The sequence below is a fragment of the Solanum stenotomum genome, chromosome 12 (assembly GCF_019186545.1).
Source record: "Solanum stenotomum isolate F172 chromosome 12, ASM1918654v1, whole genome shotgun sequence".
Lineage (NCBI taxonomy): Eukaryota > Viridiplantae > Streptophyta > Magnoliopsida > Solanales > Solanaceae > Solanum > Solanum stenotomum.
This window is the reverse complement of record NC_064293.1, coordinates 47,857,020-47,871,887: the sequence shown is the minus strand read 5'-3', so window position 1 is coordinate 47,871,887 and position 14,868 is coordinate 47,857,020. Positions and strand designations below refer to the sequence as shown.

General features: G+C 34.5%; 2 protein-coding genes across 2 annotated transcripts; both read left to right on the top strand.

The window, feature by feature from the left end:
* Positions 1 to 620: 620 nt before the first annotated feature.
* LOC125848454 (uncharacterized) lies at positions 621 to 4,321 on the top strand. Its single transcript, XM_049528316.1, has 4 exons — positions 621 to 1,669; positions 2,105 to 2,497; positions 3,613 to 3,818; positions 4,046 to 4,321. The coding sequence occupies exons 1-4, from the start codon at positions 649 to 651 to the stop codon at positions 4,301 to 4,303; spliced, it is 1,878 nt and encodes a 625-aa protein (XP_049384273.1). The 5' UTR covers positions 621 to 648; the 3' UTR covers positions 4,304 to 4,321.
* A 3,420-nt stretch (positions 4,322 to 7,741) lies between these two features.
* On the top strand, positions 7,742 to 14,328 carry LOC125849489 (granule-bound starch synthase 2, chloroplastic/amyloplastic). Its single transcript, XM_049529577.1, has 8 exons — positions 7,742 to 8,296; positions 8,854 to 9,457; positions 10,268 to 10,332; positions 10,750 to 10,827; positions 10,931 to 11,041; positions 11,485 to 11,529; positions 11,789 to 11,962; positions 13,113 to 14,328. The coding sequence occupies exons 1-8, from the start codon at positions 8,045 to 8,047 to the stop codon at positions 14,067 to 14,069; spliced, it is 2,286 nt and encodes a 761-aa protein (XP_049385534.1). The 5' UTR covers positions 7,742 to 8,044; the 3' UTR covers positions 14,070 to 14,328.
* Positions 14,329 to 14,868: the final 540 nt, after the last annotated feature.

Here is a 14,868-nt window from a genome sequence, read left to right as displayed (position 1 = left end):
TTTAAAAAAGACAAGGATTCAAGCTAAGATTTGGAAATCTCAGCTATGCATTTGCTTCTTGGGGTGACATGATTCAAACAGTAGCGTCATGACTCATGGCTGTATTATAATATTGACCAAGGGAAACTTCTTAATTTGTAAATATTATAAACTTATGGTTTGTAGTAATGCACAGTTTAAGTATGCTCACCAACTGCATTATGAGCCACGTTTGTTCCGTCCTGCTGAGAAAGTTGAAAACCCCTCAACAAAAAACTATCAATATAATGACCAACTAACAACTATTGTACGTATCATCTAGTCAACGGAAGCAAGCTCCTTCAATTGGATAACTTCCCTGCACGCATTTCCAGCCTCAAGTTAAGAAAATAATTAAGTCCAAAATCATATATCCATCCCAATTTATGTGATTTGACAAGAAGTTTAGTAAAGAAAAACTGACTTTTGAAACCTATGATCTAAAATAAGTCATAGATGTTTGTGTGTTTATAAATCATTTCAAAATTATATTGTTGCTAAATATAAAAATATGTTATTTTTTTTAGACGGACTAAAAAGGAAGTAGGGTAATATAAATTGGCACAGAGGGCAGTACTCTCAAACCAATCTTGCTCCTTCATTGTTTCTGGGAGTCTTTAGATTTCTGAAATGACACCGTTATCGACCTGTTGGCTTTTGATTGAACTATACGTGATCCCACATGGATATCTAAAGTGGTATTTTTTGAGTTTCTATATCCACCCTTTTCTTCTTCCTTTCTGCCAACTTTATCTTTTGATCAAAGTGTTACAAAAATATCTATTAACCTTCATTCTTTTTGTTTATAAGTCCTCTTGTTTCTTAATTTCATATGTTCCAAAATTCTGCCTTCTCTTCTTCAAGAAGTGTAACTTCATCTTACCAAATAGAAAAAATAATCATATCCCTATTGAAGAAGTTGAGGAGTACTATGATGTTATACCAAATACTGAAAACCAAAATGAAATCATCCTTTATACGAGCTTGAACATGAGACGAAGTTCTAGTGAATCGTATGAAACAGTCCATTATTTCAACATGAAAAATAAATCGTATGATGACATGATCTACGTATATGATTTTCAATCTAGAGTCTCTCAAATGTTCGATAAAGATCACAAGATTAGTTCGTTTGTTGAACCTAATCAAGGTGAGTTTATGGAACTTGATGAAGAACATGAAAAGGATCCTAGTGAAGTACTTATTGACTGTTGTTCAGTCATTTCTTCTGTCGATGAAAAAATGAATTTATTTGATAAATATAATATTGCCCCTTTATCTCCTGGTTCAGTTTTATCTGAAACAGAGCTAGAACTTGAGTTTTCCCTATCGAGTTCTGTTTCCAGTTTGTCACCAGGTATTAATCGTCAGGGGTTTGACGAATATTTTCCATCTCCTAGTAGCTCTAATTTTTCGTCCCCTTTGGATTATGGCACGATGAACCAAAATTTTCCGTCCCCTTTGGATTATGGCACGATGAACCAAAATTTTCCGTCACTTAATAGCTATACAAATGTTATGGAAATGGATCAACAGCTGGGTCATGAGTACACAAGTTGTGCAGAGGAAGAAGTAGATTTGTTATACAAGAAATATGCTGAAAGAATGAGCTGGTTTGATGTTCTCAATCATGAAAAGCTATGTGCCTTAAGTGAGTTTCTCCTTTTGCTCAATTACTTTTTTTTTTTTTAAAATTTCTTATATTATAACCATGTTGTTTTGTCCAACTTGTGCGCTGCTCGACTATTTGACCAGATACTTAGTACTTTCTACTAGCACAGCCACACAAATATAAAGTAACACTATCCACCAAAGTTCGGGGAGATGGAATGAAATGACAAAGTCGTATGAAAAATTAAACCCTGATCTATCATGATTTTTTTCATGTTATTATTGACCAGTAGGCCACATCCTGGTTGCAATATTTTTCTTCATATTTTTTTATATGTGTTTCTTGAACTATAGGTCCCTCTATGTAAATATTTTTTTATATGTGTTTCTTGAACTATAGGTCCCTCTATGTATATTATAGTATGCTTAAGTAATCCTTAACAATGTTATTAATTGTTGGTTATAATTTAATTAGGTGCAGTATTGAGGAAGCACTTGTCAAGTCCAAATTCATTTGAGTATGAAATGGAGCCTACAGTTGGTTTGCCTGTCCAATATATTTCATTGAGCAAAGTGGATAGAAAAAAAATTGTGAGAAGCTTAGAGAGTGATTTAGAGTTGGTTTATGTGGCACAATCATGTTTGTCATGGGAAGCACTTCATCATCAGTATAAAAAAGTAAAGGCTCTTTGTTGTTCAACTTCAAAAAATGGGGTCTTTTATGGTAATGTGGCAGCAACATTTCAGAAATTCCAAGTACTGCTAGAAAGATTTGTGGAAGATGATAGCTGTGGAGGCAAAAGGCATTTGAATTATGTTCATACAAGATTTTCCCAAAAGAATCTCCTCCAAGTTCCAGAGATTTCTGGTAATCTTTTGCCACTTAGACATTTTTTGAAGAATTCAATTTCTATGTGAAATCACTATTGCCTGGAAAAGATACAGTGCACATAGACCTTATATAGATAAAAAATACAGACTATTTCCCAAAACCCCCGGAACATGACGTAACACAAATTGTTACATTTTCAAGTCACCTAAATTAAATATCAATTACAAGCTCTCATTCATGTAAAAATAGTAACCTCAAAAATGATAAATTACCTGCTAAATATATTGAGTGTTGTTGTATACTTTCAATATATATAAATTAGGGGTTGAGCTGAAAGATTACCTAAAAATCTAATAGCTAAGATCCAAACTTTCTGTTTGTATTAAATAATCAACTAGATATATATATATATATATATAAAGAAGTAAATCCAAAATCTAGTTACTAATTTCTAATATTATTATTCCTAAATTTGATTGGACCCTCTAATTTTGACTTACATGGCAAGTTGAGATTCATTAGTGCGTCGCTTATCTAGTTCCTACGTGTAACGACTAGATCTCCATTTCTTGTAGGAGTATTAATTAACACTGATAGAACTTCTTTCATTAAATAATTACTAGTACTTATATGTAAAAACTTTATTATCAAAGTTGAATAGACCCACTGTCTTCTAGCTTAGCTTATACAACTTTTTTTTTTATTACAAGCTTATACGAAATAGTATTTTATTTTGGGTACATGCAATTTCAATAATTACAAATTAGTATTAAGAAGATCTCAGTCGCCATTGATTTATTCTGCTGCTAAAAGGGGAGTAATTAAAACTAATCACTCCCCCACCTAATACCTAAATAGTTTATTTCGTACGTTGCGTTCCTATATACCCAAGAAATTACTACTTAATTATCTTCAAATATTTTATAAGAGCTCTCTTAAAGAAAAATATTGTTAGTGTTAAAAAAAAAGATAGAACATGGCAAAGTCAGAAATTTCTTCAAGGATATTTAACACTATATGCAATACTATTATCTTTTTGACCTTTTTATGTACTGTAATATTTTATTCATAACTCATTAAATTACATGTCGATTTTAAAATTCAGAACTCATAAACTTAAAATTTTGAATATACGTACTTCTATTTTGTAGGATATGTAGAATCAAATGAAAGACAGGATGGAGAAATAACCAAGCCAATAGAAGTGCTAAAGGCCATAGAGAAATGCATATATGCTTTCTGGTTTTATGTAAGAACAGATTGCAAGAAAAAGAATAAATTTTTGTGGAGTCAATCTCGTGTTGAAGACCCCAGAGACATACTGCTCCTGCCTGACTTAACTAGGAAACTTCAAATGGTACGCCTCTCACAAGGTTCTATAAAAGAAAATATTTTTAACAACATTAGTCATGTTCTGGTGTTTGATTATCAGGAATAAACATTTTTTCGCAAAAAGAGGAAAAATGACTTTGTATATATATATCATTGTTTTTTTTCTTATATAAATATTTTTCGCTCTCCAATCAAACATGGGATAATATTTTCTAACTCAAGATGATTTATTTTTTATTGGTTATCCTGAAGAAAGAGTTATGGATGAAGGACGTGAAAGGTAAGAGAAAATGTTGGCTGAGAAGAGCAATAAAGCCTCAACAAGAAGACTTGAGCAAAATAGAGTTTGTGTTAACATTGATAGACATGAAGCTGGTATCAAGGATTCTCTATATGTCCATTATTTCTACTTCTCATTTCAAATGGTGCAAACAAAAGCTAGATAATATAGAGTTCAAAAATGGTCAGATTTTAAGGAGCCCTACTACCCTACCGCTGTTCCCATCTTGATCAGATCACATTTTCTTACTAGTTTGTAAATTGTACTCTAGCTAGCTTTTCTGTGATGTATATAATATAATATATATACGGTTCTGAATTGCATCCTTTACGACAAAAATAATTTTTAGCGGTAACTTTTTTTTGGCTAGCAACTTTTAGAAGAGTAAAACTTTAATGAGTAAAAAGGGACAGAAGGAGTAACAAAACAGTTTATTAGCATGGGAAAAGGCATAAATTCTCCCTCAAACTTGTACCGAAAAGTCAGTTTCACACTTCAACTATTATGACGACCTATTACACACTCTTACTATTTAAAAGTGAATTTAATACCACCTTGAGATGCATAACACCACTCTCACAGTATGTGGTGTATTACACTCGCTGTCACGTCAACACCACGTCAACTCCACATTATAAATTATAATTTTTTATTTTCTTTTCTTTATTAATTAACTTTTTTTTGTTAACTCTATTTTACACTAATTAATCCCTAACAAATTATTAAAATTCTCTAATAATCATATCTTCTTCCAATCTAAATCCTACCCACTTTTATCCTTAATCTGACTAGAATAATTATTCATTTGAAGTTATATCACAATTCTCTGTCTTCTCCGGCGAAGAACAATCAACCTATCACCACCACAAACCTACCTCCATAACGTCATCCCCTCCTCTTTTCCCGACAACCAACCCATCTCTGACAAAGAACAACCACCAAACAGCTACCTAAGCCACCACAAACAGCCACCCAAAACTCCAAATCAATCATTGACGAACACCGAATCAAACCCCTTTACCTTATCCCTTTTCAATTTTCTTACTTTTAGTTTTTATTGCAGGTGTTTCGACGAGCTCAAAGCTTTAACCATGGATCTAATGACGTTTCAATGAGCTTCGTTTNACAGCCACCCAAAACTCCAAATCAATCATTGACGAACACCGAATCAAACCCCTTTACCTTATCCCTTTTCAATTTTCTTACTTTTAGTTTTTATTGCAGGTGTTTCGATGAGCTCAAAGCTTTAACCATGGATCTAATGACGTTTCAATGAGCTTCATTTTTCAGATCCATGACGTTTGAGTAAGCTTTGTGCTACCAAATCTGAACAACCAACAAATAAGGCAAGTGGGCGTGTGAATATGCACATACAAATATATGAAAAGAAATCAATTTTAACTATAAAAAAAAAGGCAAGTGGGTGTATGTATATGCATGCCTACAGGCTACAAGTATATTTGGGGATTTTAAGGTTGGAGGCTTTGCTTGTATTTTGCTGAAAATTTAAAGGTGAAAGTGGAAAGATTAGGAGAACAAAGTCTCGACTTTCTAGAATCATTGTGAAATTTGAATTAAAAAATTATTTTTTCTAGGTATAATGATGAAATTGAGTGAAAAATTGTAGAAATGTGATAAGAAAAGATGAAATTAAGTGACAAATTGAAAAATTGTGCAAAGAAGAAAAATTCTGAAGGAAAATAAGAGAAGAGGACCATGAAAAAGAAGAAAACAGAGGCTGGGGGTTAAAAAAATAATACTTTTTTGACTTTATTTTCAACCTCAGACGTGCCTAATTTAATTTTATTTTAAATTTTATTTTCACATTAGTTTTGAGGTGATATTAATTACACTTTGAACAAGAATATGTATGTAATAGATTGTCATAATAGTTAAAATGTGTAACTGACTTTTCGATACAAGTTGATGGGAGAATTTATGCCGTTTCATCACATCATAGGAAGTTGGAAAAGAAAGGCTTAAGTCATCTCTGGCCAGCCAAAGTTGTCCGCATTATTCACTTAGACACCTGAATTGAGACTTGTACCTATTGAACATCTCTCCCACATTAAATTAATACCACTTGAACACTTTTTACCTACATGACATTTTGAGTGTGATACACGGCTAATGAGCGCGTGAAAGCATTTTCTTACATTTTTTTTTTAAAAAAAGTTTGTCTTCCTCCTTATGCGCGCCATTACTCCTCCACCTTTCTTCTTCCTTTTGCTTATTGCCATTACGCCTCCACCTTTCTTCTTCCTTTTGCTTGTTGCCATTACGCCTCCACCTTACAACCAAGTAGTTGTTGTCGTCGCGGCCACAATCATCCACCAATAACACCCTTCTTATCTTTCTGCTTATTCAGATCCTGCCGGCTGGTGATGATGAGTTTGTCACTCATACAAGGCTACTTTTTGCCAGAGGAAGAACAACAAGAACCTCAGTACGACAATGAAAATGACAATGAAAACGATAAAGTTCCACATAATCGTTATAAGTTTTTTCAAGCCCAGTTTCTTCATCTTTTGAGCTTTCATCTGCGCTTGACGCCTTTTTCGAGTTAAATTTCTCTGTAATTTATTCTTCTTTTTTTTTTTTTTTCAATTGGAGCAGCAAAATACTAATCTAAATGGATAGGCAATAAGAAATTAGCTATTATCCTTTTTCATCTTATTATGTGAAGTGCAGTTAGTATGAAATTAATTATTGAAGATTTTAACGACACCGAAGCTTAATGGACGTGGTGGAAACTGGAAAGTGGTACGGTGATGGGATAGCAGGGAAAGGGTTTGGGTGGTGGGAGGGTGGGGTTACATGTACTTTTTTTATTTTTTTTTATTTTTTTTAAGTAGTAATAATTTTCTTTTTCTTTCACATATAATACATTTTAAAATAATTTAATGAGATCCAAATAACACATGTCATTATTTAATTTGTCAAATTGCCACGTCAGCACGAGTGTATTTCACTCATTTTATATTTTTAGTTGATTGTTGAAAAAATGTTCAAATGGTTCAAATTCTAAGGAGTAGAGGTGTTCAATAGGTACAAATTTGAATTCAAGTGTCTAAGTGAATTATGCGAACAACTTTAAGTGTCTGTAGATGACTTAAGCCGAAAAGAAAACATGTTCTTCTTCACATACAAAATGGATAAAATCATTGGATAGTAAATGTAAAGCATAATCAGTGCTCAACTGAAATGCAAAATCATACTCACAATTCTATTTGTCCTCCCAATTCAGAAAACAGTATTATCTTCGTTCATTTTTAATTGTTATAGTTTCCTTTTTTAGAATCAAATGATAATAACTTTGATTAATATTTTATGATGTATTTTATCATCATATTCATATACAAAAAAATGGAATGTATGATACTTTTCGTATAGTTTTTAATATTTAATTTTTTTGTTTAAAATATCAAATTAATGTAATATTTAATTATCGTTTATATAGGTATGAACTAAAATTCGGATAGAATCCTCTTTGACGGAGAGTGGCAAAAAATTTGGATTGGGTAGAGCGATACATTAGGATGTAGTGAGTAGCAAGTGGGTTAGCGAGTGACAAAGCCATAATTTACACGTGATATTCCCAATACAATTACAATTACAATTAAATAGAGTTCATAAGAGGGCCCTAGCTTAAATTCCATCGTCCAAAAACTCGAAGTTTCTGGTTTCTACTCAGAGGCTGAGCTTGCTTCCATGATTTTCCTCTCTTCGGGGACCCATTTTTCACCAAACGTTTTTGACATTGACTTCCATTGTCGTTACTTCTTGGTTTCTCTTTTAATATTGCTTCACAATCCCTAATTCTCTGTACTAATCTCTATCTCAATTGGGTTTTCTTTACTTGTCAATTATCTCTATTGGGTCGGCTTCTATTTCCACTAGGTCACTCTGGTTCTTGAAATCTTGGATTCCTATTATCCCTGTGAACTTCATCTTTTGTGATTTCTACTGTAATGGAGAATTCCATTCTTCTTCATAGTGGAAATCAGTTCCACCCCAACTTACCCCTTTTCGCACTTAGGCCCAAAAAATTCACTCTAATTCATGGCTCCAGTAGAGAGCAAATGTGGAGGATCAAGCGCGTTAAAGCAACAGGTGAAAATTCTGGGGAAGCTGCAAGTGCTGATGAATCGAATGATGCCTTACAGGTTACAATTGAAAAGAGCAAAAAGGTTTTAGCCATGCAACAGGACCTACTTCAACAGGTAATCCTTTTGGTACTCAATCATAAAGTGAAAAGAAATATTTCTTTTTCCTAGTCAGAAAGATAAAGAAGTAAAAGATGTACTTGTTTTAGGGTCTTTTGACTGTTTTTCCTCAAATGCGGATAGAAGCGATATAGTTATCATCATATGCTAATAATGAATAGAAAAATTCTGATTTAAGATATTACACATGTTCTAATTTCTGTAAATGAAACAATCACCTCTTGTTTACAGAGATTTATTTTCAAGGATTTTTTCAAGAATGTCAATTTTGAAAATAAATCTATATTTAAATAACTTAGAAATCTGTATGATATGACTGTTGTCTGAGAATTTGTTTCAGTATGTTGTGGATAAAGATTGTAACCGTGTTCTGATTTAGAAGAGGAGAAGTTCGCCTGTATGATAATTTGTTACTGTAGTTCATATGGTTTTTTGTTGGTTTAATTGTCTTCCTGAGCATTGCATATGTTTTGGTTTGCAATTTATTATAGTGGGTTTAGAAACACTATTTACATTCTTGAAGTGTCTTCATCCTTGAATTCTTTGCATATCAGATTGCAGAAAGAAGAAAAGTAGTCTCTTCAATAAAAAGCAGTCTTGCCAATGCCAAAGGTACTTATGATGGTGGGAATGGTAGCTTATCAGATGTTGATATCCCTGACGTGGATAAAGATTATAATGTTACTGTACCTAGTACTGCTGCTACTCCAATTACTGCTGTCGATAAAAATACACCGCCTGCTATAAGCCAAGATTTTGTTGAAAGTAAAAGAGAAATCAAAAGGGACCTGGCCGATGAAAGATCATCTATCACAGCCAGTAGCCAGATTTCCTCTACTGTAAGTTCCAAAAGAACGTTGAATGTCTCTCCAGAAACTCCGAAGTCCAGTCAAGAGACACTTTTGGATGTGAATTCACACAAAAGTTTAGTCGATGTTCCTGGAAAGAAGATCCAGTCTTATATGCCTTCATTACGTAAAGAATCCTCAGCATCCCATGTGGAACAGAGGAATGAAAATCTTCAAGGATCAAGTGCTGAGGCAAACGAAGAGACTGAAGATCCTGTGAATATAGATGAGAAACCCCCTCCATTGGCAGGAACAAATGTTATGAACATTATTTTGGTGGCTTCAGAATGTGCTCCATGGTCTAAAACAGGTATATTTTACACTGGATATGTATCTTCTGTCCAGGGACAAGTGCGTAAGTTGGTGCATTATCCACAGTTGAGTTTTCTATGACAGTTTGTATCCTAATATAGTTGATGATACTTCAAATTCGTAGGAACTGCAAAAGAGTAGGACCAGCATTAAGATATTGAAAATGAGGTGCTTGTTGTTTCTTTTCACCTACTTATAGTGTTCATGAAGTTTTCAGTATTCCATCATCTCTAGATAAACAAGATAACTAATTAGTAGAAGGATTAACATATTATCATACCTATCAAAAGTATTATGTGACATTTTCTTAGTAATGTGATAAAAGGCATTTAAGAAAAATGAAAAACCATCACTGATCGTCCAAAGTGAAATGAGAAGGTGAACGTCAAAAGAAAAAGGATCTATTATTATCATACCTATCAAAAGTATTATGTGACATTTTCTTAATAATGTGATAAAAGGCATTTAAGAAAAATGAAAAACCATCACTGATCGTCCAAAGTGAAATGAATAGGTGATTGTCAAAAGAAAAAAGATCTATATTTATTCTGCCTTTCTTCACTACTGTAGTATTGTTGCCTTCTGAATGGTTGAGGATGGGTGGTGGATTTGTTGGTTTCTCAAACTTTGATTTTGTTTGTTAACTTTTCTGTTATCTTCATTTAAAAACTAATGAGCTCTGTGCACGTATATATAATCATGCTCGTACATATTTTTCGGACTTCGATGTTGCATGAATTCTATTGTGTTTATGTCTCTCGATACATATCAGTGCAAGCATATCTTTTACTTGTGAAGAGTTTTTTAGGTGGGCTTGGAGATGTTGCTGGAGCATTACCCAAAGCTTTGGCTCGACGTGGCCACAGAGTTATGGTAACTAGTTTAATCCTTCACCTTGTGAATTGCTGGGTTCATAAGAATGATGTATCAAGTAGAATGTAGCACAGAGAGAAATTGTCTATGAAGTCTCAGAATGTTCTGCACGAGGTGTTATATTCTCTATCCTTCATCTTTCTAACCATTGGACTAGTTAGTCTGTGATATAAATTCACAAGCTTTCCAAAACATATGCTCTCTAACCAGATTATCGACACCATATGAACCTCTTGATAGATCATATCATATAATAAAAATTTTGTGACAATATTTGTTTCTTTTTGACACATCAAACAGACAACTCTATAGATTGCTTAGTACTTAGAATTTTGCCTTCCCATTCCAAACACATGGGATGTAAAGTTATCTGACGATGGAGTTTCCTTTTTCTCCCCCCATTTCCCTGAAACTTAGGTTGTGGCACCTCGTTATGACAACTATCCTGAACCTCAAGATTCTGGTGTAAGAAAAATTTATAAAGTTGATGGTCAGGTATGCTTGACTGCATTAATTAGATGCAGTCTTTAATTTATGCTTGTGATTTCATGGCCACAAGACTATCCATATCTAAGCATTTAAGTTTTGAACTGTGCAGGATGTGGAAGTGACTTACTTCCACGCTTTTATTGATGGTGTGGATTTTGTTTTCATTGACAGTCATATGTTTAGACACATTGGGAACAACATTTACGGAGGGAACCGTGTGGTAAATCCCCGCACTCACTTTTCTTCTGAATTTTTAGTTTCATTTTAATCCTGGAATTTCAGACTCCTTGATTTACATTGAAATCTATTAATGAGTCCTCTGTATAATTGCCTGACATAATGTTTTCCCTTGTCACCAAAATCTGGGCCTTGTGGGATTGGGATGTCTTAGATGATTGTGTCTTCACTTTTCCTTTCTCTTTCTGGGTGGGGGAGTTTAAGAGAGAGGTTTAAAATGATGTTCTGTACAAACAGGGAGATTGTGATAACGATCCCTTTGGTGAGCACTGGTATTGACTTTGAGCTACCGTCTTTGCATTGTACATCATTCATTGATGTATCAGTCTTGAAGCTTTATTTGAATTGTTTATCCCCTTCTCATAAATAGTTTTGGCTGTACCTATCTGGCTGTTTTTAACTTCTTTATTTCTCTTCCTGTTGCAGGATATTTTAAAACGCATGGTTTTATTTTGCAAAGCAGCAATTGAGGTATGACTTCTGATGTTTAAGGAACCTTGCACTAATTATTGACCAATTGCTCCCTACACTATTTGTCTACAATACGCCACAGTGGCCAGAAAAAAGACACTGCAAACCTTTAATCAATCTTTGTAACCAACACTGCAAAATAAACCTAGCCATTCTATTTGGGCATGATTATCCATGTTTACTGCACACCCTGTCATAACATTTGGCCCACTACTATTGCTTTGATTTCAAAATACATTTTGCTGATTTGCAATTTCAGGTTCCTTGGCATGTTCCATGTGGTGGGGTCTGCTATGGAGATGGAAATTTAGTGTTCATTGCTAATGATTGGCATACTGCTTTATTGCCAGTATATCTGAAAGCTTATTATCGTGACAATGGAATTATGAACTATACAAGATCTGTCCTGGTGATTCATAACATCGCTCATCAGGTCAGTTTCATCAGCAACTATAGCAGTTTTCTAATCCACCTGTGCATTTTTATTTCCAATGGTTTAACAGTATAGCCATTTTTTAAGTTCCAATGGAGGTTGGTCATATATCATGATTTCTATGACTACTAAGCATAAGGTTTAAACAAATGATTACCTTGATAGGAAAACCGATGGGTGGGCCCATTATCCACTGAGTTTTGAACTGTGGAAGGCCTCGAGGATTTCTCGGTTATCAAAATAAAATAATAACGATGACTAGTTTGATATTATATATCTACTAGGTGTTCTTGGGACATAATTATTACTTCCGCATCACTAAGTTCCAATAGCTTAGGTACCCACTGGGAGTTACTGTATCAGGTTATCAATGAATTTAGTTACAGGTAAAGCATTTTTTATCATGCACAGACCATCCTTAGACTTGTTTAGGAGTATTGCCTGATATGTGAAATTCCTTGAAAAGTTGTTCTCTCATCTCTGGGCGTGAGCCGGTAGACGAAGATGCCTTTAAGCTTCATACTGGATTATGCTTTGATTTGTAATGATCTACAGCAATATGAGATCAATCCGACAAAGAACAAAAGAAAATCTCGCAGAAGTTACCAAAATATATGTCGTACATGATGCCTTATATTAACAAAGTACAACTCTACCTTTTCCTCACGTGCTATGGTTAAGACACTGATGCATTTTGCTTCTACTACTAGTTATCATCTTTTTATTTTATTTTCCTTTCCTCCTTTGATATGTATTTGAATACAACTTTCATTTTATAATGAATTTTCTTCATGAAAGTTACAAAGAGCAGTTATGGAGTGAGCAAGATTTTACACATGTAATATAAGCAGCAGAGAACTAGAAATACTCTGTTCGTCCAATTAAACATGACCTACTTTGACCTGTGCAATTGTTTTGAAATGTCTGGTAGATTATAACTTTAAGTATAACGTGAAGAGTGTAAAATAATAATTTGGAATATAAAACAGTAGAGTAATTGGAGTTATCTCTATCCAAGTTCTGGATTTTGTTAGTATTTTCTGATTTGTGTCATTTATTTTATCTTTCTGTGACGTGAATAAGGGTTATATAGCAATCTTAGCCAGCTTTCTATCATTTTCAGCTCTATAATTTGTTCCATTTCATTCAGGGTCGTGGTCCTTTGGAGGATTTTTCATATGTAGATCTTCCACCACACTATATGGACCCTTTCAAGTTGTATGACCCAGTAGGAGGTGAGCATTTCAACATTTTTGCGGCTGGTCTAAAGACAGCAGATCGTGTAGTTACAGTTAGTCATGGATATTCATGGGAACTAAAGACTTCCCAAGGTGGTTGGGGATTGCATCAGATAATTAATGAGAACGATTGGAAATTACGGGGTATTGTGAATGGGATTGATACAAAAGAGTGGAACCCTGAGTTGGACGTTCACTTACAATCAGATGGTTACGTGAACTACTCCATGGACACACTGCAGACTGGCAAGCCTCAATGTAAAGCTGCATTGCAGAAGGAACTTGGTTTACCAGTTCGTGATGATGTCCCACTGATTGGTTTCATTGGGAGGCTTGACCCACAAAAGGGTGTTGATCTGATTGCTGAGGCAGTGCCTTGGATGATGGGTCAGGATGTACAACTGGTCATGTTGGGGACGGGGAGGCGTGACCTTGAACAGATGCTAAGGCAATTTGAGTGTCAACACAATGATAAAATTAGAGGATGGGTTGGTTTCTCTGTGAAGACTTCTCATCGTATAACTGCTGGTGCAGACATTCTGCTCATGCCTTCTAGATTTGAGCCTTGCGGACTGAACCAGCTTTATGCAATGAAATATGGGACTATTCCTGTTGTTCATGCAGTAGGAGGACTCAGAGATACTGTGCAGCCCTTTGATCCTTTTAATGAGTCAGGACTGGGGTGGACCTTCAGTAAGGCTGAAGCTAGCCAGCTGATCCACGCATTAGGAAATTGCTTACTGACTTATCGTGAGTACAAAAAGAGTTGGGAGGGGATTCAGACACGTTGTATGACACAAGACTTAAGTTGGGATAATGCTGCTCAAAACTATGAAGAAGTTCTCATCGCTGCTAAGTATCAGTGGTGAGGTTCATTACTTGTAGATATTTGGGGATTTTGGCCATTGTATCAAGTTCTAATGATGGGATTTCAGAGACATGTTTCTGGTATCGACACGAGAGGATGCATGCAACAAGTTGGCTAACTATCATACTACTACCACGTCAGGAATGATTGCCGCACTTGATCATATAATCATGTATGTACTCTTTTGTTAGCAAAATGTAGTTTACATGTTGCAATTTCTACTCTATATTTGTTGAAAGTTTTAGTGTCAAATAATCAGCGACCTCAATTTTAGTTTCAAGATGTATTCTCTCTGGTAAGTTAGGCTCATGACATTGCACTTGTATCCTGGAATGAGCCTGATGCATGAGAGTTTGTACATCGATTTATTCCCAGTTACCATTCGAAACACTTAAAACCGTAGAGCACATTTCTGTTGGATACACACATCAGAAACATCACACGTCTACACACACACACCTGGGGATTAAACGAAGCATCAGAAAGTCGTTAGTTTTTGCCGAAAAAAGTGTAATCTAACACCACTGCCAGATACATTATTACCTCTGTGCTGATAAATTATTACAGTTCGAATTCCAATTGCAAAAATCTTACAATTAGGAGATCAGGAATGCATCTGAAAGGACATTGTTGCATGATTATAAACCTTCTGATTTTCCTAAATCCTCAGCAATAATATACACTCACTCCCCTGCCAAGAAAATTGACCAATGATGAGCAACTTTTACCTATAGCAAACATAAAAATCATATTTGTATGTTATAACTATAGTTTGCATAATTGCACTTCATAGCAAATTT

Bases quoted from the DNA above. Each gene is read 5' to 3' on its own strand.
- LOC125848454 (XM_049528316.1), top strand. From the start codon at position 649: ATGACACCGTTATCGACCTGTTGGCTTTTGATTGAACTATACGTGATC. The intron at 1,670-2,104 runs GTGAGTTTCTCC...TAATTTAATTAG, and splicing joins TGAAAAGCTATGTGCCTTAA to GTGCAGTATTGAGGAAGCAC. The intron at 2,498-3,612 runs GTAATCTTTTGC...TCTATTTTGTAG, and splicing joins CCAAGTTCCAGAGATTTCTG to GATATGTAGAATCAAATGAA.
- LOC125849489 (XM_049529577.1), top strand. From the start codon at position 8,045: ATGGAGAATTCCATTCTTCTTCATAGTGGAAATCAGTTCCACCCCAAC. The intron at 8,297-8,853 runs GTAATCCTTTTG...TTTGCATATCAG, and splicing joins AACAGGACCTACTTCAACAG to ATTGCAGAAAGAAGAAAAGT. The intron at 9,458-10,267 runs GTATATTTTACA...AGAGTTTTTTAG, and splicing joins TGCTCCATGGTCTAAAACAG to GTGGGCTTGGAGATGTTGCT.